Here is a 22285-nt window from a genome sequence, read left to right as displayed (position 1 = left end):
TCACAGCAAAACACTCCGTGTAAAACTTGCACTTGTATGCTTATTGCGGAGCAAGAAAACCAGCATTTCTATAGGTCAGCCTCCGTTTTTGTACATTTCTAAACAATTTATATGTCATAAACCTTGGTGAATGTCTCATAATGCGTAAAATAGGGTCGTTGTTCAAGCGTAAACAAGTGTTAACTGTTTGCTAGCTGTAACGTTGATTAATGTGCTAAACGTTACAGTGCATAGAAGTCAAGTTAACCTGTCTACGTTTTAACAATTAGATTTAGATAGGATTTATGATGGTACTTCTTATCTTCCAAATGTATTTGTTGATTCATGAACTATCGCTGCTCCCATGACGGTGGAGCATAGCCGAATACGTTTTGTGGTTATTGATGTGATTGATATTTTAATGTTATCCACTAAAGGCATGCTGCAGCGTCCAAAACCCAGCGACTCTGAGGCAGACCTCCTCAAAGAGCAGGAGCGGTTCCTGGTCTCTGGTGCTCCTCTTGCGGCTAAAGTGATCCGAAGGCCAGACAAGAGGAGAGGAGGAGGAGATGGAGATGGAGGAGGAGGAGGAGGAGAATGCCAGAGAGACATTGTCACCATAGAAGGTTAATGACATCTTAATGGCATCTTCTAGAAATGAGTGCATCTAGAGACATTACGCACTTTAAGTATGTTAGTGCATAGGTGTAGCATTAGTTTGTTTTAGTATGGTTACGTTTACAACAAAAACACAATTAAACTAAGGTATGAATGCATGCGTTTGTTTTCTGAAGATCTCCCTGATGACATGCCGTCTCTAACACCGGCACCATCAAAAAAGTCTTGTTCTAAAGAAAACCGCGTTCGCTTTGAAGACCAGGATACGGAGGAGGTTCTAGACAAGCATGACACTCACATCAGCGCTGTGCTTTCTAGGATTGTTGTGAGTATTTACTGTACTGCCTCACTCGTTGTGCATGCAAGAGTTAAAAAGATTCACAAATTAAACTCATTGGTTATCTCATCTATCTTATCATGCCACAAATAGCGTTGTCATTTAGGACCCAAACAACTATATCAGGTCTGTCTATTATCATTATTTGTTTTTAAATGGTAAATGGAATGCACGTTTCTAACACAAGCGCTGGCCACCCAAAGCGCTTTGAAACACAGACGGCAGTGTCAGCCACGCAAGGCGACAGCCAGCTCATCAGAAGCAGTTAGGGTGCGGTGCCTTGCTCCTGGAATCAAGCTAGCAACCATCCGGCTACCAGCCAACCCTCTCTACCTCCTGTGCCACACGCTGCCCCCTGATCAGTCGTTTCACTGTGTTTTTTTTATCCTTTTTCATTTCTCTTGATAGGAGCGAGACACCAGCTCAAGCCTGGTCTCTCTGCCAACATTCTCTGGAACTGCATTTCCCAGAGTCCTTCACCGCACAGAACCAGATAGCAAGGTGAGACCTGTTAACAGGTAGAAGCAGCAGGTTACCGACAGGCCCAGACAGGAAGTAAACGGGCCCAGACTGGAAGTCAACAGGCCCGGACAGGAAGTCAACTAACCCACATTTAATTGTATAGTTCTTAATCGTTACATTACAGCTAAATTCTCGAAAGAGCTTTACGTCTTCACACCTTGAGAAGGAACACAGAATGGGGATCTCACCTGCCAGGGATGCTAAGAATAGTGTTAATGGACATATTGTTTGTTACTAAACAATATAAAAACAATGTGTTCGATAAAATGGATAGCAGACAATTCTGCCATAAGAGAAAGGTGCAGTGTTGTATAGTAGCGAAGTAGAAATACTTCGTTACTGTACTTAAGTAGTTTTTTTGGACATTTGTACTTTACTTTACTACTTATATTTCTCTGTACTTTTACTTCGCTACATTTTGCGAAGAAAACTGATACTTTTACTCCGCTACATTTCCCTTGAAACCTTCGTTACTCGTTACAAAATCAACTCATCTTTAGAAAAAAAAAAAATTAATCATGAGAGATATGAGAATAACGTCAAAACTCCTACGACTGTCAACACACAAATGCATGGCAAGGATGAGGGCAAGGGCTATCAAAATTCTACTATTTGTATCAGGCTGGTTTGTACACGCAGTATTACAACACTATCTTATACATTTCAATACGCTGTATATGTGCCATTTTTGCTACAAAGCTAATTTAAATACCCTTTTTGGGCAGGGACTTAAGTTTTTCCGAAATCCGCGATCCTGGATGACACCAAAATCAATATTAAGTAACGTGTACCAGCGCTTGCGGGATAATAGGTCGGGCTACGATATCTGTCAGTGTCAGTGATTTTTTTTTGGAGTAACTCCGCGACAGCATCCAGATCATGGCAAAATGGACTGCAATATGCAGTGGAAGCTTTGCCTATTGTGTTTGTGTTAGTTGAAATAAACTCCATTATTCTCAAAATTCTGACCCTTTGCTTTTTTATTAACAGCAGTTACTTGTACTTTTACTTTCAGTACTTAAGTACATTTAATATCAGAAAAGTACTTTTGATACTTAAGTACAGTAAAGATCAGATACTTTAATACTTTTACTTAAGTACTATTCTAAAAGGTGACTTTTACTTTTACTTAAGTAATTTTCCAGTAAGGTATCTGTACTTTTACTTAAGTATGGCTTTTGAGTACTTTATACACCAAAGGTGGCAGCTAATATTAGGCCATGTACAACCAATCAATTCATAACATTTAATGGAATTGTAATAATTGTTAATGGACTGTATCATTGATATTTAAACTGCTGCCTGTTTCTAACCCTGGATCTGTGCTCAGGTCCCAGCGGCCGCAGCAGGCGGGAGGAGGAGTATATTTGCCCGTCAGATAGCCGCTGAGAAGCTCAAGGAGGCCAGTGGTCCATCGGGCCGTGCAGCCAGAGGGCCCAGCCCCCCCGTGGAGACCAGCATGGACACACACCTTTCTCCTGCAGCACGCGGCCGTACGTACACTGGATGTTTGGCCTCTACCGGTGTGTCTGCTGTACTCCAACGTTTCCTCTGGTAGAATGGCAGTCTCGAAGTTGACATCGAAACAATTTGGTGGTCAATTTTATGTGACCATTCAGCAGAAGCTTTCATCCAAAGTATCTTGCAGTGAATTTCAGACGTCATGTGAGCAGGAGGCCTCTTGCTCATGGATGCTCCAGGTTAACTCAGACATTGGAGTTCAGTCCCATACGGTTCAGTTGGGAGTAATTCTCCATAACTAATAGCCTCTATATCAGCTGAGAACCGAACAGGTTATGTTTATGTTTTAGACACTTTCACTTATATTCCTATTCCTATTCCTTCCTATCCCCCTCTATTTCTCTCGCTCTCTTTATGTCTCGTTCTCCCCCCCCCCCCCAGCGCTGAGGGAAGATTCGGGCCCCAGGCTGCTGTCGGGCGAGGGCCTGGGGGGTCCAGACCGCTCGGCGGAGACCCTGAGGATCCATCAGGAGAACCAGGCCATGCTGCAGACCATGTCCCGGGGAGAGATACTGGAGGAGCAGCGGAAGCTGCTGGCCCAGCTGGGTGAGTGGAGACCTGCTACACTGCTGGTGGAGCATTAGGGGGGTGGGGCCCTCCACCATTCTGTATAGAGGTGTTGTGCATATTGTATGTTACTTTGGTTAAGGTAAGGGTCAATCTGTGATCATTTATTGTGAAATGTTCTTCTCGGTTTTACAAGTGTTTGTGTTGTGTTAGTGTTATATATGTGTTAGTGTAATATATATATATATAATTGTCCAATAGTGCCTCAAGACAGGAAAAATAATAATTAATTCATTCAGTCTGTTATGTTATGTGGCTCATGATTTCCAGACACTGCTCTGGTCAATCCCATTCATCATTATTTCCAAAGACCCGGTCCTAGAAAGACATTCTGTGTGTCTCTGTGTCTCTGGGTCTGCTACCAGACAGTAACACTACCCCCCCCCTCTCAGACCCCAGGCTGGTGGACTTCATCAAGGCTGGCCGAGCCCACCAGGACCCCGCTCCCCCAGGCTCCGTTGAAGACCACCAGCGTGGAGGAGTCGCTAGGGACAGCACAGCGAAAAGTGTTCCCTCCCCGTCAGAATCACAGCAGGAGGTGGAGATGGAGAGAGAGGAAGAGGAGGAGCTAGATCAGGAAGACGAAGAGCCATCACCGCTGCCTCCCATCACAGGTGTGGTTCATTCGATAACGAGTCTTCCATGTCTGTCAGTTATCGGTGAGCTGTGGCTCTCCCTTATATGTGAGTGAATCCGTTTCATTGAGTTGCAGTCAGAGCTGCAAAGAATCCACCAATTGTCAGGGATTCTAAAGCTTAGTGCGGTTGTTGGTAATTGGTGTAAAAGTCAGCCACCTCCTGCTCCTTACTCTTCACCTTTCTTCCTCTGGTTAGCTCTTTTTAATTCCTTTTTTCCTCCTGCTGCTTCCTCCCTTCCCCTCATCAGGCCTTCTGCAGAATCGCAGGCTGTATGTTCAGAGCTCCTGTAACTGAGCATTGATTTCACTCTGTCTGATTAACGGAGAGGCCATCCAAAGCGAGTCGTAGCCACTCTGGCTAATGGGTTTACTGCCAACCCTGCAAAGAAAACGCAGCCTATTGAGAACATCCCTAATGGATTACACAAACTGTTCTCAAAAGCGCAGTGAATCCAACTTTTAGGGTTGTGAAACGAACATTAGCGTGGTGGAATAGTTTTTTTCTGATTTCTACGTCTGAGCGATCAGATAGACATAGTTACAGTAGCTCGAGGAAGATTGGTGAGGGCTTGTATCAATATATATTTCTCATTTACATTTACATTTAGGACATTTGGCAGACGCTTTTATCCATAGCAACTTACAATAAGTACATTTGTCAGAAGAAAGAAAAACAACAGTAAATCGCTGTCGGTACAGAAAGGATGTTCAAGAAAAAAGTGGCAAGCACTAAGAAAGGCTAGGTTAACCCATTGCCCGTATACAACAAAGATAGCTAGGATAAGAACATGAAGTGAAAAACATGTCCTGCGTGAAAGCCCCTCTTTCATGTGAACTACTAGATGACCATGAAGGCCATTGAGTCCTGGGCCCTCTTATGGTGTCTCTGGGTGCCATGTTGAGAGCATCCATTTTGACTCCAGAGGCCCTTCCTCCTTCCTCAGAGGAGGATCTCCCGCTGAAGCCCGAGAAGCAGTGGGTCCACATGGGCAAGCTGGAGCCGGACAAGCTGGAGTGGACCCGAGACCTGCCAGGTCCCAGGAGGAAGGGGACCCAGAAGGTGGGTCTGGGGGGGTCAGAGTGGTCTGTCCCACTGTTTTAAGATCATATTTACGTAACTGACCACCTAATGGGATGCATGCTCCATCTTCTAACCCCTCCTGGCTCTCCTGTATTCTGACAGGCCATGCAGGCTCGCTTTGACTTCGCCGGCTCCCTGATCTCCCCCCACGAAGACCTGCCCACCCACCTGGGTCTGCACCACCACGGAGAGGAGCCCGAGGTTAGTGTCTGGGGGGGGGGGCCCCCTTCCTGGCTTATCATGACAAATAACTGCAAAGAAAAGTATTTGTTAAATGGAGCATGATCATGGGGAGACACCGGCAGGATTATCCAAGCATCCGGGCAGTTACGATGCTGGACGCTGTATCGTTTTATATATCGAAAAGGTCAGGAATTGGAATCGTTATCGGGAAGGACAAAATGGTATCGGAACATCTCTAGTAAAAAAAGGCTCCCTCCCTTGGTTCTCACTTGGCCCGCGGCTGGACTAGAGAGCCCCCCCCCCCCCCCCCCCCACACTCTGTGCTGACTGAGGCGATGTGCTCTCCCTCTCTCTGCAGCTGGCGGGTTACTCTCTCCAGGAGCTCTTCCTCCTGTCCCGGAGCCAGGTCATCCAGCAGAGGAGTCTGTCCCTCAACACCCTGGCCAGCATCCTCACCAAGGTTCAGGCCTTCACCCGGGCTCCGCATAGCCTCCCCCTTACCCCCCCACACCCCTCTTACACACTTATTGTATTTTGTATGTCCAGGCACTTAATGTGCACACTTATTGTACGTTGTAAGTCAAGGCAAATGTACTATGGAGTGAAAAATTATTTAACAACAATAAATTAAATAAAGTAAAAGTCTAAGTCCAGGCACTTAATGAGCACACTTATTGTATGTTGTCTTAAAAATAGGACCAAGCATTGTGTAGCGTCTAATCTAGGGCTGTCAAGCGATTAAAATATTTAATCATGATTAATCGCATTAATGCCATAGTTAACTCACGATTAATCGTATTTTTTTTTTCTATGCTAAATATCCCTTGAATTCTTTGTCCCATTAATTGTTCTCATTTTAATGCTCTTTTCAACATGGAGAAGTGCATCGGCTTGCCTTGTGCAAATGTTTTTTTATTGATAACAACATTGGCATATACTGATCAAAACAGGACGGTACAAAAAAAAAGCCTATAATGCAATTAAACGATGAACATACAAAGATATGCCTTGAACATAGCAGTCAGGCTACTGCTTCTTTGTTTTGAGCCCAAAAACTCCTCCTCCGCCCAGGCGCGCGCCGGGCAGTTTGCGTCGGCGCTGAGCGGGAGCGTGATGACCACGCTGCTGGACGCCGGCCTCCTCTTCCTGCTGCGCTTCGCGTTGGACGACAACGTGGAGGGGGTGATGGCGGCGGCGGCACACGCGCTCAGAGCCCTGCTGGTGTCAGACCAGGACGAGGTACAGCAGAGATTGCGTAGCGTCTTCTTCTCCCCCCTCGGCTCTCAGTCGTGTTTATCCAGGTCATGACTGTGATGTTGATGTGCTGTCGTCATGAATCCTGAGGGCGAGCTGCTGCCCCCTGGGGTAGGAAGGGACATGTCTTCTGACATTTTTATTAAGCTCTTAATGGGTGAAATGACTTCATTACTAAGGATATTTGGTCAAATGTTCATTATTATTACATATTGCAGGACATATATAACAGATTGCATTACATTATGGTGGAGACTCAATTATCCATCATCAACTAAACAATCTTGAAGAAAAAGGAGAGAAAGAAATGATTGCCTCTTAAGTAAGTAAGTATCCTGGCTCTTAAGTGGATTTGCATTAAAAGCCTTTAATGGGCTGTTACATGACGATGGGTTCATCATGGAGGCCTTGGGTAATACTAGTAGTACGTCCTTCATGTCAAGCTACGTAGTGATTCATCGGCCATCTCTTGTGGGCTGTAATCCGTGTGACTGTCATGTGACTGTCATGGGACTGACCTATGCCCTGTCTCCCCCCCCCCCCCACCAGGCCTTCCTGGACCACAGCTTCTCCTGGCCGGGCGGCCTGGCCTCCTTCCCCCTGCTGCCCTGCTCCACGGAGGAGCAGGAGGAGGAGGAGGAGGAGGAGCAGGGCCTGCCGGAGAACATGAGGCTGAGCGCCAAGGAGAAGGAGGAGCGGAGGAACGACCACGATGTCGCCCGGCATGACGTCGTCAAGGTAACGGGCGAGGTGGACGGGAGCATGTAGCCACGCGCCCGCTGGTAGTTCATCACACTCCAACTCCTTTAGCCTCACAATGTAGCGGCACAATTTGTACAGATTTAAACAGCTGTGGGTTTATGAAGCTCGGTCTAGCTCAGGAGGTAGAGCGGCTCGGCTTGTAACAGGAAGGTTGCTGGTTCGATCCCCGGCTCCTCCTAGCTGAGCGTCGAGGTGTCCCTGAGCAACACCCCTCACCCTGACTGCTCCCGACGAGCTGGCTGTCGTTGTGTGAACGTGTGTTTGAACCGTTGTAAGTCGCTTGCGTTAAAGGCGTCCACTAAACGCCCTAAATGTAAAGCCCTCACCACGCAGAAGGGTTCAGTGTCCCTGGTGATGAAGAGCAGAGCGGTGCTTGTCTCAGTGAACCAGCTCATCGCTCCTCTCCGTGCCCTCTCTGTCCCGGTGGTTTCAGGGCCTGCTGAGGACGGGGCTGCTGTCCCGGCTACGCTACATCCTGGAGGTGGTCCGCCCCTCTCCGCGGGTAGTCCAGGACCTCCTGGCGGTGCTGACCCGGATCAGCAGACACTCCTCCCACGCGGCCACGCAGGTGTGACCCCGACCCAGAGCGGTTCTTCAGGTTCTAGGCTCTGTGTTCTTCCTCCACGTATCCTCAATGGATCCCCTTTTACACAGGCCAGGGTTTGTTTAGAGGAAAAGGTAGTTTGTTTTTTAAGAAGTACTTGTCATTGTGTAGAGTCTTTGTTGTAGCAGGGAATGGGTTAACCTAGTGTTTGTTAGTGCTTGGCACTCGTTTCTATGAACATCCTTACTGAAACGACACCAATATATTGTTGGTTCTCTTTCTTCTGACAAATTAATTTATTGTCAGTTGCTTTGGATAATAGTGTCATTAATTCATCACTTTATCACTTTTATCCCTTATCCAAAGCAAACTGCATTGGATGCATTTACATATTTATTACATTTCCATTGATATCAGGTAGTGGTGGGGACTCCAGGTGGTCTGTGAACAGTGTGGGTTTCCTCCAGACGCTGTTTCTGACCTTTGGTCCGTCTCTTCAGGTGCTGGACTGCCCTCGCCTCATGGATGTGGTGATGTCCGAGTTCCTGCCTACTTCCTGGAGTGCTCCGTCTCTGCACCCGCCCCCGTCTGTGTACGGCCTCCCATTGGCTGGGGCCCTGAAGCTCCTCAGGGTATTGGCTACCTCGGGGAGGCACGCCTGCGCCCGGCTGGTAAGTAACGCTGTTAAAAAAAGTATTTCCCTGTGCTCATATTTAGTTTTTTGTATATTTGGTGGACACTAGTCATGTGATGCTATCTAATGCTTTTATACCTTCCACTGTGGTTGACTCTAGGGTATCATGGAGTCAATCTTGATGGAGTAATATTTGACAATTATTATGTCGAGTTATGTGTGAACTGTTTATGGCTGAAAAGGCTGGTGTTTACAATAATATTGTTTATGTTATTTTACAACGTTTTTTTACATCGTATTTGTGTCTGATTTTTTGCATATTAAAGGACATCCAGGGCTATGATTAGAAAGGGTTAAAAAGGGGCGGTAGATTGCACCTGGCTGAGGGACTGTGAATGGTGACGGCCTGAGAGACACTCATCGTCTCTCTGTTAGGTCCTCCACACACACGCGCACGCACACTTGCCTCTCTCGGCGCCCGTGAGCTTCTCTCTTTGTTTTTACGCTACCAGATATGACGATCTTATACCTGCCTTTTACCCGGAATGGTTCGTGCGTTTAGACTGACCGAGGTAACTTGAGGACTTGGGTAGAGGCATTGATGACGTAAAATAATCTGCGAGTTTCTGACCATCATGGGGCCGAAGGTGATGGATTTAACAAAGACGGTGAAAGATGGTGCAATCTACGAGAACGTAGAAGAGGAACTTTCCTTAAGAGGCTTTCATCTGGATAAAAAATTAATGGTCAGCCAAATATAGAATATTTTGGCGTTTTTGCACTTCGTAAGTAGTTAACCGTGTTTGTAGCCTACCCTCAGATGTAGTCTCCTCATTCTTGCATGCGAGTGGCTTGAATAATAAAAAATAAAAAACGTCCCTTTGCATGCATATAATGCAAAATATTCTAAAAAAGGTCTACTCTACGTGCGTAGCCCTACCTACTCCAATGAACTAAGAAAGCCGGTTCCTTGACTCAGGGGGAATGTATCCCCTTGGCTTTACACAGGCAAAACAGTGTAATTGTAACCTCCGCCAAGCCGCAACCGTACCGGCGTGGCAAAATGCCTTCTCACTCTGTTGTGTTTCTGCCCCTCACCCCCAGCTGAGCTCTCTGGGCGTGAGGGAGCGTCTCTCCCGCCTGCTGAGCCCCGAGCCCGGGGAGCTGCTGCTGGAGAGTGGCCAGGCGCTGCGGGTCTCCGCTGAGGCCTTCAGGCTCTGGGCCATGGCAGCCAGCTACGGGCAGGCCTGCGACACCTACATGTAAATATCACAACATGGGAAAATACAAAATAAAAGCGCAGGGAAATTGTTATTTTTTGTTGAATAATGTAAAGAGTTGGGCCCCTAAGTTCATGCGAACTTTAGGGCACGATATGGAATAATAATTGTGGGACATTTTCTATAATATTGCTAAATATCGGATGGTCATTTTATTGAAGAATAAATGTCAGTATAGTGCAAGTATACAGAAAGTATAGTGTACCTTACTCACAGATCTTTCAAATCTCACACTTCTATCTATTCTTTGTTCAGTTGTGTTCTCACATTATCCCAATTGTTTCCAACTATTTTCAACCCCAGAGAAGTCTGTAGTTTTCCTTTGATGCTGCGCTACATTTGGTTGCATGTCCATGGCGTCACCCCCTCTGATTAACCCTAACGTCCCGTCCAGGGATAGACAGGAAACCCTAATCCCGGAGAGACCTAATTAATGATCTGATAAATTATCAGACTATGTGCTGTTAGGACAAGTGGCCGAAATTCATCAGTAACATGGGTGACGTAAATACCCCAAAAAATGAATCAATGCACGCCTAAGTCCCAACGAGAACATGTGTACTCGTTTTTGCTATGCCCTTGTTTCGGTGATGCTAGTCTTCTCATCCTAATTAGTTCAGACAATAACACTGGGTTGATTAATATCTCCGCCTCATGACGATAAAGGATGATTCAGAAGTCTCTGAGGTTCACGTGCTCCTTGGGTTGCTCTGGTTCTGCGTTTCTTCGGGGTTGTGGTTCTTTGCCTCAACATCCAACAGCCCTAAAGCTACGCATTAGGTGATCTATTGTGGCCTATATCGGGTTATATCTCTCAGAGTATTCCGGAGGGAGAGACGTTTCAAAACCATTACAAGTTCCAGTATCAGCTAACATCTTCAACACCCTTTCCATCACGTTTTAAAACGACGTCAGATCTGTGAAAGTCTTCCTCAGTGTGACCCCTGCTCCTCCACCGCCCCCCTGACGCGCTGCTCCGTCCCCAGAGAGCTGTACTCGGTCCTGCTGCGGGCGCTGCAGGCTGTGACCCGGGACCTGGACTCCTCGGGGCCCCTGCTGGCCCCCCAGCGGCAGAGGGTGCAGGCCCTGCTCGCCCTGCTCACCCAGGTCACCCACAGCGCAGGGTGCCACCAGGAGCTGCACGCCGCCATGCTCAGGTCAGCGGGCCGGGGGGACGCGGCGGAGCGGAGGGGAGGGGTTGGTGTTTGTGTTGTAAGGCTGTAGCAGGAGGCCTCCTCCCTACCTGATCCTCAGGGGCTCAGAGTGAGGTGAACAGATGGATAGATACTGATATAGATGGATAGATACTGATATAGATGGATAGATACTGATATAGAAACAGATTGATAGATTGATAGATAGATAGATAGATAGATAGATAGATAGATAGATAGATAGATAGATAGATAGATAGATAGATAGATAGATAGATAGATAGATAGATACTGATATAGATACTGATATATAGATAGATAGATAGATACTGATATAGAAACAGATATAGAAACATATAGTTAGATACAGATATAGATACTGATATAGATAGATAGATACTGATATAGAAACAGATATAGTTAGATACAGATATAGATACTGATATAGATAGATAGATACTGATATAGAAACAAATATAGATAGATACAGATAAAGATACTGATATAGGAACAGATACAGGTAAGGATATAGATAGATCGATACAGATATAGGTACTGATATAGATACTGATTTAGATAGATAGATACTGATATAGATATGAATATAGATACAGATATAGATAGATAGATAGATAGATAGATACTGATATAGATACTGATATATAGATAGATGGATACAGATATAGATAGATGGATACCGATATAGATAGATAGATACTGATATATAGATAGATGCATAAAACTTTATTAATCCCCTGGAGGGGACGTTATCTTGTTAGAGCACAGCAGCAGTGGAAGACACAGAAGGATATAATGCAATACAATAAAAACAAAAAGTAGTGCTCAGGAAAACAAAAAGAGATGCAAAAGTAAGGACAAACGGAACAGACAGAACAAACAGTATCAATTATAGAGTGGCCCAGTGCCAGTACTTCAGTATATTAAAGTGTGTGAATGTAGTTCAAGCATCTCCAACATGTCTCACTAGGGCTGGGGACAGCTGTAGGCCCAGGGATGCAGTTTGATACTTTATATATTATTCAGAACAGAACACTTTGCACATCTGTTTCATGAGGCCGCAGCGTAGGAGAGGGAAGAGGACATTGAATGTTGCCGACAAACAAGCAGCCCGTTTAACTTGCAATCATAGATCTATCAGGGATAGCCCTTCATCAGGCAAACGTTTGACTGCAACGTTTTATTTATTATTCCCACCTCAGCAGCAGCAAAAGCATTTAAATGACCACTAACCGAGAGACATATGTCAACAAATATACATTTCTCCTGTTCATTTGAGAAGTATACACTGTAATCGAAATGATAATTCCATCATTAAACACGTGTGACTCTTCCTCCCTCCAGGAGCCCGGGCCCCGAGGACCCCGCGCCCCCCCCTCCCCCCCCGGTGTCCTGGGGCCACGTGGCCGGGCTGCAGGCCCCCCTGGTGGGGCAGCTGAAGGGGCTGGTGGCAGGCCTGGACGGGCCGGCGGGGAGGAGGGAGAGCAGCCTGGCTCTCATCCCTGGGTACCTGCACTGCCTGGGGGCGCACTACCAGCAGCTCCCCAAGCAGGTACCCTCTCTCCGGCCTTATGCTGGTCCATCATAGTGGAGCTTTAGCCCCGCCTCCCTAAGACCTCTCCAGTCCAAAGTTATTTGTCTGCCCATATAAGGTCTTGCCTCCGACTATTAAGAACTCCACAGAAGTATAAAACTACTGCCTTACACTTCTGCTAAAGCCAGAAATGCGAAACTGAGTGTTTCCTTTTTATAATACTTGGTTTGAATACGAAAGAAAATTAATAAACACACTATTTTTGCCTAGCTTAGCCTTGGATGTCCGATGCTAGCCGGCTTGCGTGTTCTCGTTGCCGTACGAAGATAGCAGGGAATGACGTCCACCACCAGCTTGTTAGCAATCGCAAAAAAAAATAAACATACAAGCAACTATAACTGAACTTAGCGTCTTCACAATGTTCACTATGAATCGTCTTGGCTATGCACACGTAAACAGGGAGATGATAAAGTCACATTCCAAAACACTCCTTCATGGTGTTCATGAAGACATGATCAAGTGACGCAACACCTTGGTGGCATATGATTAGTCCTGCATCACATCCTGTCCTCCCTCTTTCTCTCTTTCTCTCTTTTTCTCTCTCTCCCCACCCCCCCCCCCCCCCCCCCCACCCCAGAACTGTTTCAAGCCAGTGGACACACTCCAAGAGCTGGAACGGCTCACATCAGAGGTTCTGCAGCCACTGATGTCGCACAGTGCCGTTCAACACGTCGTTACAAACCTCCAGTCAGTCTCATTTGCACATTCTTGACACATCTTGCAGTGGTTGTTAGGTTTGGTGGCCGGCCAGCAGCAGCCCAGTGTACAGGCTAGCTCATTCAGTTCCCAGCCAGACACCTCTGGCATCCTTAATTAATGCAGTCTGACGAGCAGCCTCCCCCTCACTGCCCAGTGAGGCCGCTGCTACATGACTCTAGCTCCCTTCTGCCCTTCCCCAGGTCATGCTCCGCCGTGTGTGACCTCCAGGGTCATGGTCCCGGTGCGGAGGCCGTTCCAAGTCTGCCTGGATTGGCCAGCGCGGGATGGAAGGACGGCCCGGGATTGGCTGTTCCCTCGTCTCCCTTCCCTCTTCTAACAGCGCTTTGCGTCCTGCTGGACTCCATCACCGGCATCCATAAAGGCCTCAGCAGCAAGGTACCAACACCCTCATCACACAATTAACAATGGTACCAAGACCTAACCTTCATGACACTGTAAACGATGGTACCAAGACCTAGCCTCCATCACACTGTAAATGATGGTACCAAGACCTAACCTCCATCACACTGTAATGTTGCCGTAGGGATGAAATGCCAAACACTAACAATTGCTAAGTTAACCCATTCCCGTGTACAAAAAAGATAGCAAGGATAAAACGCTACACATGCTAAGTACAATTTTAATTGCCAGGATGTACATACTCACAATAAGTGCCTACATTAAGTGCCAGGACGACCACACTGTAAACAATGCCCTAACAACGCTACCATGTGAAGATGACAAGAACTGCTCAAAGTGGTTCCTAGTTCCTCACCTTGTGTTGTCATCCCTCTCACCCTATCAGTTCAGCGGTCTCCTCGTATCGGAGCCTGTGATTGGCTACCTTGGTAGCTGCTGTCGGGCCACGCCCAATCTGTCAAACGCCAGCGCCTGGGTCCTACGTCACGAACACCACCTGCTCTACCTGCTGGTCCGGCTGGCCCACCGAGTGGTGAGCACCACCCACACTACGTCACCATACTACTACTACTACTACTATCACTACTACCATACTACTACTAACTACTACTACTACTACTATACTATTATTATAACTACTACTACTGCTATACTCTTATTATCACTTCTACTACTATATTACTACTACTACTTTACTATTACTATACTACTACTACCATACTACTACTATTACTACAACTACTACTACTATCAATACAACTACTACTGCTACGACTACTTCTACTAGTGGTGAATGTACTTCTCTCTCTGAGTGAATAAACCTCATAATCGAGGTCTTATTCCCTTCTTCTGACCTCATCATAATTCCTTGACAGACACTCCAACACTAGGGGTTTGGTTCTGGTCCTGTGAGATAATCCTATGACTAGATTTAGAAAATGTAAATAATCAGACTGTTTTCTTCACTTATGTTATTGAAAACTTAGGCCGGTCTACAATATCTGGATCGATTCATAGTCTCTTGCTTTCTATTGTGTAATTCTCTCTCTGTCCATCTCCCGCTTTGTCTTTGCCTTTGTCTCCCTCTCTGTCTCTCGGTCTCTCTGTCTCTCTCCCTCTCTCTCCAGGCTCCTAAGGATCCGGCCGTGGCGCGGCATGCCTCTCTGTACCACCAGGTGGCGATGGCGCTGCTCCCCTGGCTGCTGCCGGGCAGTGAGCACCTGGCTCACGACCTGCTGTGCTCCGTCGTCTTCAGCAAGGACTTCCTCCCGTGAGTCGACTCCCCAACCCCTGCTCCACAATAATCACCTCTCACCAACAGAGGCCGGACCGGCAGATGAAACGCATGCAGGGTCTGTTTTACATTTATGTTACATTTCATTTAGGGCATTTAGCAGACGCTTTTACCCAAAGCGATTTAAAATTAGTACATTTGTCATAAAAAAGAGAAACAACAATATAACGCTGTCGGTACAGAAAGGATGTTCCTAGAAAGAAGTGCCAAGCACTAACAATAGGTTAACCCATTCCCTGTATGCAACAAAGATAGCTAGGATAAGATGCTACATGGTACTATTGTTAAGTGCCAGGATGTACGACATAAGTGCGTAAGAGGGGTGGGGGGTAAGGGGGGAGTGTAAAGTCTAGGACTCTAGGTGAACCCTGGAGAGTCTTGAGTCCATTGTTAAATCAAAAGCTTGGCCAGTAGATCTTCCACTCCTCAGAGGCAGCTTAACGCTGAACCGCAGATGGTTCAGACCAATCAGCGTCCCCCGAGGAACCACGTGTCCTACGAGATACGCCATAGACTGTGATGGGCCGACGGTTCGTCCAATCACCGTCCAGGTGTTTTAAGTGCATGCCCCTATCCAGACTATTATTATTCAAGGGCGTATTCCCAGACGGTTCTGCGTAAAAAAAACATCTGGACCGCACTCTAACGTTCTCACAATGTCAGATTGGACTGGTCAGGGAAAACCGAGTGTTTAGTGGAGTCGATTGATCGTTCTCTGTGGTCTGTGGGGAGGGATGCAATAATATCATCAGATACAACCACAGAACAATGTGATGGAAAGCAGCAACATTTAAAAGGTAGCATAGTGTCATTCTTTTGTATCGTATTTTAATGACGATTCAAATCCATCCTGAAATCAAAACATAATCTATCAACTAGAAGACCGTCGCCCAAGATGATTAGCCGACCTCCTCACCTCCTGCTGACCTTAAGCATGAGGTCAGCTGGTCAGTGAGGGGGAGGCTCGTTGATTCCTGTGGAGGTGGAGTTCCACCGTGGTGTGGCTCTTCTAGCTGGTCAGAGAGGTGGAGGCTCTGACTCCTGTGGAGGTGGAGCCCCGTTGTGGTGTCTCTCTGATGGTGTGTGGGGAGTGGACCTGCACAGCGATGGTCAGCTGTGGGAATGGTACGTCCCAGGGCTGGAGATGTCGCTGGGGAGGTCCTCTTCCAGTGTTCTTCGTGATGGGCGTCACGCCTGCTGCTGTCGAGAAATGATGAGAAAAGCAATCAGGACCAAAGAAAGCACACTGTAGGAAGAAAATGGGTGTCGTTTCCTGTAATAAAGGCTGGGTTTCCAATATGCTTCATTACCTTTTGCTGAAAATTGCTAATCCTTGATGAAAGGGAAGCAACTGCGAGAACATTAGTGAATTCCGCTGACTAATTGGACATTTTTGGCAAGCATTTCTCCCATTTGGAAGTGATTAGACAGCAAAGCGGGGGGAAATCAAGGGCCCACTTGGTAGGTGGTTCGGTCCCCTGCGCGGGGACGATGACGGTGACAACATCCACGTAGTCCTTCACCGTGTGTTCATTCATGATGTCGGTCCACACAGGTGATCAAAGCTATTCCTAAAGTTTTTAATGGGCTCTCGCAGCGTCACTGTCTTCGTGCTTCGTTATTGCTGCGGTAATTGCGTGTATCTGTTGGGAGTCCAATTAAGAGGGCTATTTTGCAACCTGCAGGGCAATAAAAAGATTATTTTTTTATTTTTTTATTATGGATTGGATTAACATCCTTGCCAGGGGAATCCATGTTCTTTATTATGAGTTCACGACCATGACGCCTCCACCAGGGAGCCAGGAGAGTGGTCGCCCTGGGAAACTGTAACTACGTCGGTGTTGTTTTTTTTGGGGCGTAACTGAGTGTGTGTGTGTGTGTGTGTGTGTGTGTGTGTGTGTGTGTGTGTGTGTGTGTGTGTGTGTGTGTGTGTGTGTGTGTGTGTGTGTGTGTGTGTGTGTGTGTGTGTGTGTGTGTGTGTGTGTGTGTGTGTGTGTTTACAGGGCAGAGTGCTCTGTGGGCCTCTGTTTATCTGAGTGAGCCGTGTTTTACTGTGTCAGCCTGTGTTCATCTGAGCGAGCCCTGTTCATCTAGGTGAGCCATGTTCTTTTAAGTGAACGGTGTTCTTCTGAGTGAACCGTGTTCATCTGAGTGAGCCTGTGTTCTTCTGAGTGAGCCGTGTTCATCTAATCAAGCCCGGTTCTTCTACGTGAGCCGTGTTCTTCTGAGTGAACCATGTTCTTGCAGGGGATCCGTGTTCTTCTAGGTGAACCTTGTTCTTCTGCGTGAGCCGTGTTCTTCTGAGGGAACCGCGGTCATCTGAATCACCCCGGTTCATGTTCTTTTGTGTGAGCCACGTTCTTTTGAGTGAACCGTGTTCTTTTGAGTGAGCCTGTGTTTATCTCAGTGAGCCTGTGTTTATCTCAGTGAGCCTGTGTTTATCTCAGTGAGCCTGTGTTTTTTTGAGTGAGCCGTGTTCATCTGAGTGAGGCCGGTTGTTCTGCGTGAGCCGGGTTCATCTGAGTGAGGCCGGTTGTTCTGCGTGAGCCGGGTTCATCGCCTGTCTGGGCCTTGTTGTGTTTAGCAATTGAAAACAGGTTTCAGGAAATGAGCAAAGCCTTTGAAATCAGGTTGCAATTTCTTCACATGGCTTCAGAGGTAGTGAACAACAAGTGGGCTTAGTGAACAACAAGGGGGCTAAGTGAACAACAAATGGGCTTAGTGAACAACAAGTGGGCTTAGTGAACAGCAAACAGGCTTAATTATCAACAAGATGACTTGGTGAAACCGGTAATCAAGTGCTTTTAAAATTGTCCTACAATTCTTCACAGTGTGATTGGATTTTAGCACATTTTCCCTGTTCTTCTGAGCATGTGTGGCTGAACATAAAGCTAGGACCTAATGAATAATGTATGAAAGTCCGAGCTCTCTTTGATTAGCTGCATCAGACGCCCTGCATGGGGGCTGCAGTGTGCCGCTCGTCACGCATTCCCCTTCATTTACTCTGCACTTCACATTGAAAGCACCGAGCGAGAGCAACCCGTGGATAGCCCTGACGTCTCTGCCCCCCCCCCAGGGAGAGCCACAGCGGGGGACCGGAGGCCCTGGAGCTGGCGGAGCTGAAGCTGCACGCGGGGGCCCCCCACCTGCAGGCGGTGGGGCCCCTCCTCCGCGAGGCCTGCGTCCAGCTGCCGTCCCTCCGGGGCTGCTACCTGGGCCACCTGGCCCACCTGGAGCCCTCCGTCCTGGGCTCCAAGGACGCCTACCTGGGCCGCACCCCCTGGGTCCGCTCCCGGCTGCTCCCGGAGCTGGGGCCGGGGCCGGCGCTGCCCGCCGACTGGCCCTACCTGCCGCTGGTCACCCTGTACGAGCGGACGGGCGGGGGCGAGCTGCAGGTGGAGGAGCTGCCCCGTGGCGCCCTGCAGGCCGTCACCCACTGCCTCCAGTGGCTGCTGCTGCTGGAGGTGTGGAGGGAGGGGGCGCTGAAGGTAGGCAGCCCCCCCGGGGGGACTCATCACGCCCTTATACTCGGGAAAAAATCGTATTGCAATGTTTTTGTCTTTTTTGAGGTTCGTGTTGCGATATGACCCAAAAAATTGCATCATTTTAAACATTTGATTGTTTTTGGGGTGATTTTGTAGCGGAGTGCATCTGCAGAGATCTGAGATCTGCTCTGGCTTTGCATGGCATTCAGATTTGGCTTCGCACTCGAAAATTGTTTAGCCTTTTGTTTTTGCTAAAAAAGACTTATTTTCTGTTACCAAAATAACCCACGCTGTTCTCTTTGGAATTAAATGATTGATTGTTTTTTGGTTCCCAGGCGGTCCCCCCCGTGGCCAAGCTGGCGCGCCTGTCCTGCGTGTTCCTGAGCGCCAGCGACCTGTTCCTGGAGAGGCCCGTCCAGCGGCTGCTCTGGGCCCTGCTCCGGCTGCTCACCAGGTCAGACCCTCCCCCCTGAGGGGGACGGCTTTAACGGGGTTAATGTCCGGTCGCTCCGTCCGGAGCTCAGAACTGAACATTCAAACGCTCTAAACTAGGGGTGGGAGTCACAGGGTACCTCATGATACGATGTGATGTCCGAAACATGGTCCATGATGCTGATAATATTGCGATTCTGTGTTAATCAATATATTTTTAGCCAAGTATCCCTCTTTCGTGTGTTGAGCACCACCTCGAGAAGCAGGGAAATCAGTTTAGAGCGCCTATTTTATTCATTAAAATATCGACATTTGGGGCGATATTTCCTGTCTAACTCTTTATGAATAAAGCATACATTTCTTTTTTTATAAATTAAAAAAAGAATAATTATAATTATATTGATATCTGGCTACAGTGTATCGATTCTCGTGTAGCATGAAGAAGGGCGACGATTTATCGCTGTAACAATACTCTGTCCCACCTCTAGTCTAACCTGCAGCCCCCCCTCCCCCCCCCCCCAGGCCGGACCGCCTGGACTCCCTGGACCTGGACGTGGCGCCGCCGGGCCTGGCCTCCTTCCAGGACCTGTTCTCGGCGCTGCTGGTGCAGTACGAGGCGGTGTCGTTCGGGGACCCCCTGTTCGGCTGCTGGCTGCTGCTGCCCCTGCAGCGGCGCTACAGCGCGGCCATGAAGCTGGCCGTGTTCGGGGAGCACGTGGGGGCGCTGCGCTCCCTGGGCGTCACGCTGGAGCAGGTAAGGGACGGGGACGGGGGAGGGGAGGCGATGGTGTGTGACGGCCGGGGGGAATGGGGTGAGGTGACGGGGGGGGGGGGGGGATAATGTCATGGGGGATGCATGATGATAGGTATAGGGGGATAGATGATGGGTAAAGGGGGATAGATGATGATGGGTATAGGGGATAGATGATGATGGGTAAAGGGGGATAGATGATGATGGGTAAAGGGGGATAGATGATGATGGGTAAAGGGGGATAGATGATGATGGGTAAAGGGGGATAGATGATGATGGGTAAAGGGGGATAGATGATGATGGGTAAAGGGGGATAGATGATGATGGGTATAGGGGATAGATGATGATGGGTATAGGGGGATAGATGATGATGGGTATAGGGGATAGATGATGATGGGTAAAGGGGGATAGATGATGATGGGTATAGGGGATAGATGATGGGTAAAGGGGGATAGATGATGATGGGTATAGGGGGATAGATGATGATGGGTAAAGGGGATAGATGATGATGGGTAAAGGGGATAGATGATGATGGGTATTGGGGGATAGATGATGATGGGTAAAGGGGGATAGATGATGATGGGTATTGGGGGATAGATGATAGGTGATAATAGGTGACGGGGGATGGAGGGTGTGAGGTGACAGCGATGGATGATGTGAGGGGTTATAAACTGTGAGAGCGCCAGCTCACCTGACCACATCACCAATGGCGACTGGAGGCCGCGTTGTGACGAGCGTATTCGGGTCCCTCCCCAGCTGAGAGCTGTGACGAGCGTGTTCTGGTCTCCCTCTGGTCCCTCCCCAGCTGAGCCTGCCCCTGGAGCGCTACACCTCCCCGCCCGAGGCCTCCCTCCCCCTGCTGCAGCTCTACTTCCGCTCCCTGGTGACGGGGGGCCTGCTGCAGGCCCGCTGCCCCCTGCTGTACACCGTGGCCCTCGCTCACCTCAACGCCTTCCTCTTCTCCGAGGACCCCGCCCAGCAGGTGAGCCCTGTAGCCCAGAGGGTTAGGGTTAAGGGGTCTTATTGTTATGACTGAGTAACGCTGAGATGAAGAGTTTTATCAGTGGTTTGAGTTGTTCTTTTAGTAGGTTGTGTTCTGTGATGATTCTCTCGGGAAGTGTTGTGCATTGTGTGTGGTTGTGTAGTGTGTGTGTGTGTCTCTGTGTGGTTGTGTATTGTGTGTGATTGTGTGATTTTACACTTACACTTTACACTTTACTACACCTCATTACTTACTATTACTTATTACCACTTTTGTTACTCTTATTGTAACTTATTTTATTTTATTATTGTGATTTATGCTGCCACTTATTCTCTGAGTATTTCTGATTTCCCTGCCTCAGGCGGTGGAAGCAGTCCAACGCAGCATGCTGAGGAAGGTCTACCACCTGACCGACCAGGTACGGCCACTGCCCCCTCCTCACAACGAGCCCTCCCACAATACCTTCCGTCTGTCTCCAAACCTCCAAGTCCCCTCGGCCCCTAGTTTCTCCCGTCTCTACCTTCTGCCTCCAGACCACCAACATAAATCACTTTAAACTCTAGGGGGGGGACGAAGAGAAAGATCTGGTCTGGTCTAAAATAAACCTCATTAAGGCCTTTAGTAACACCATTCGCTGACAACTCCCTTAAGGGCTCCTCCTCCTCTCCTTCCTCACGAGGCTCCTCTCCTCCTCCTCCTCTCCTCCCCATGCGTGTGACGCTGTATCTGGTCTTGGGGGGGGGTCTAGGTGCTGAAGGACCACCTGCTGCTGTTCCGCGGGCCCCAGCAGGACTCTGCTCTGGGCTTCCACACGTACCAGCAGCTGCCTCCTGATCGGGCCCAGTGGCTGGAGCGGGCCCTGGGCACGCCGGACGGCAGCCACGGAGGGACACACTGACCGGGGGAGAGAGACCGCAAGGAGGAGACGTTCAGAGAGGTGGGACCAGAGCAGAGGGGAAGAGGGAGGGCGGGAACGAGTAGAGAGAGAGGGAGGGGAGAGGGGGGGGATGAAGGAGAGGGGGACGAGAAGAGCGAGAGGGGGGGACGAGGAGAGAGAAGTGTGTGGGGGGGGGAGAAGGGGAGTGAGAGGGGGGATGACAGGAGGAGGATGGAGAGTTTAGAGCAAACGTGTGGAAAACGAGGTAGTATACTGTGACGCTAAGCTCCAAGCTGTCCCATCAGCTCTTTTTAATTTACAGCCTGCCAGCTCTTACAGGGGGATGCTCCTCTCCTCATGCTTTGACATGAGGCCGTGGGGAGAGAGCATAAGGAGAGTTTGGGTTGAAAGTGATCACTTGATACTTTGTCTAGGGACGAGTTGGATAATACAAATCCATGAATTGGCCCGAATGTTGACAGTTTTCTATGGTGCAAATGGCCCAAAAACAGCTGTTCTCCGTTTGTGAATGACTGCATTTATGTTTAAATGTTTTTCTTATTTTGTTAAACATTAACTATTGACATCAGGGGCTTGAAGAAAGCCACACATTTTATATGTGAGCCTAGTAAATATCATTTTTAATAAACACACTTTAAA

At 48.1% G+C, this 22285-nt stretch overlaps 1 protein-coding gene across 2 annotated transcripts; it reads left to right on the top strand.

The window, feature by feature from the left end:
• Positions 1–22285, top strand: rpap1 (RNA polymerase II associated protein 1). Of its 2 annotated transcripts, none has more exons than XM_056590954.1 (27): positions 1–74; positions 417–605; positions 774–922; positions 1343–1435; positions 2787–2949; positions 3359–3523; positions 3937–4158; positions 5126–5241; positions 5365–5463; positions 5804–5905; positions 6517–6684; positions 7249–7437; positions 7895–8029; positions 8506–8676; positions 9744–9901; positions 10906–11076; positions 12436–12643; positions 13263–13372; positions 13585–13780; positions 14190–14336; positions 14932–15074; positions 18175–18586; positions 18919–19037; positions 19538–19769; positions 20572–20748; positions 21110–21166; positions 21497–22285. In XM_056590954.1, the coding sequence occupies exons 2-27, from the start codon at positions 419–421 to the stop codon at positions 21644–21646; spliced, it is 4239 nt and encodes a 1412-aa protein (XP_056446929.1). In that variant the 5' UTR covers positions 1–74; positions 417–418; the 3' UTR covers positions 21647–22285. The 2 variants fall into 2 exon arrangements, with proteins under 2 accessions (XP_056446929.1, XP_056446930.1); XM_056590955.1 differs by having other exon boundaries at positions 20523–20748; positions 21497–21683.

This window comes from Gadus chalcogrammus, chromosome 5 (assembly GCF_026213295.1).
Source record: "Gadus chalcogrammus isolate NIFS_2021 chromosome 5, NIFS_Gcha_1.0, whole genome shotgun sequence".
NCBI classification, from domain to species: domain Eukaryota; kingdom Metazoa; phylum Chordata; class Actinopteri; order Gadiformes; family Gadidae; genus Gadus; species Gadus chalcogrammus.
Note: the sequence above shows the minus strand (reverse complement) of the source record. Positions and strands in the feature narration are given on the sequence as shown.

Bases quoted from the DNA above. Each gene is read 5' to 3' on its own strand.
- rpap1 (XM_056590954.1), top strand. From the start codon at position 419: ATGCTGCAGCGTCCAAAACCCAGCGACTCTGAGGCAGACCTCCTCAAA. The intron at 3,524-3,936 runs GTGAGTGGAGAC...CCCCCCTCTCAG, and splicing joins GAAGCTGCTGGCCCAGCTGG to ACCCCAGGCTGGTGGACTTC. The intron at 4,159-5,125 runs GTGTGGTTCATT...CTCCTTCCTCAG, and splicing joins ACCGCTGCCTCCCATCACAG to AGGAGGATCTCCCGCTGAAG.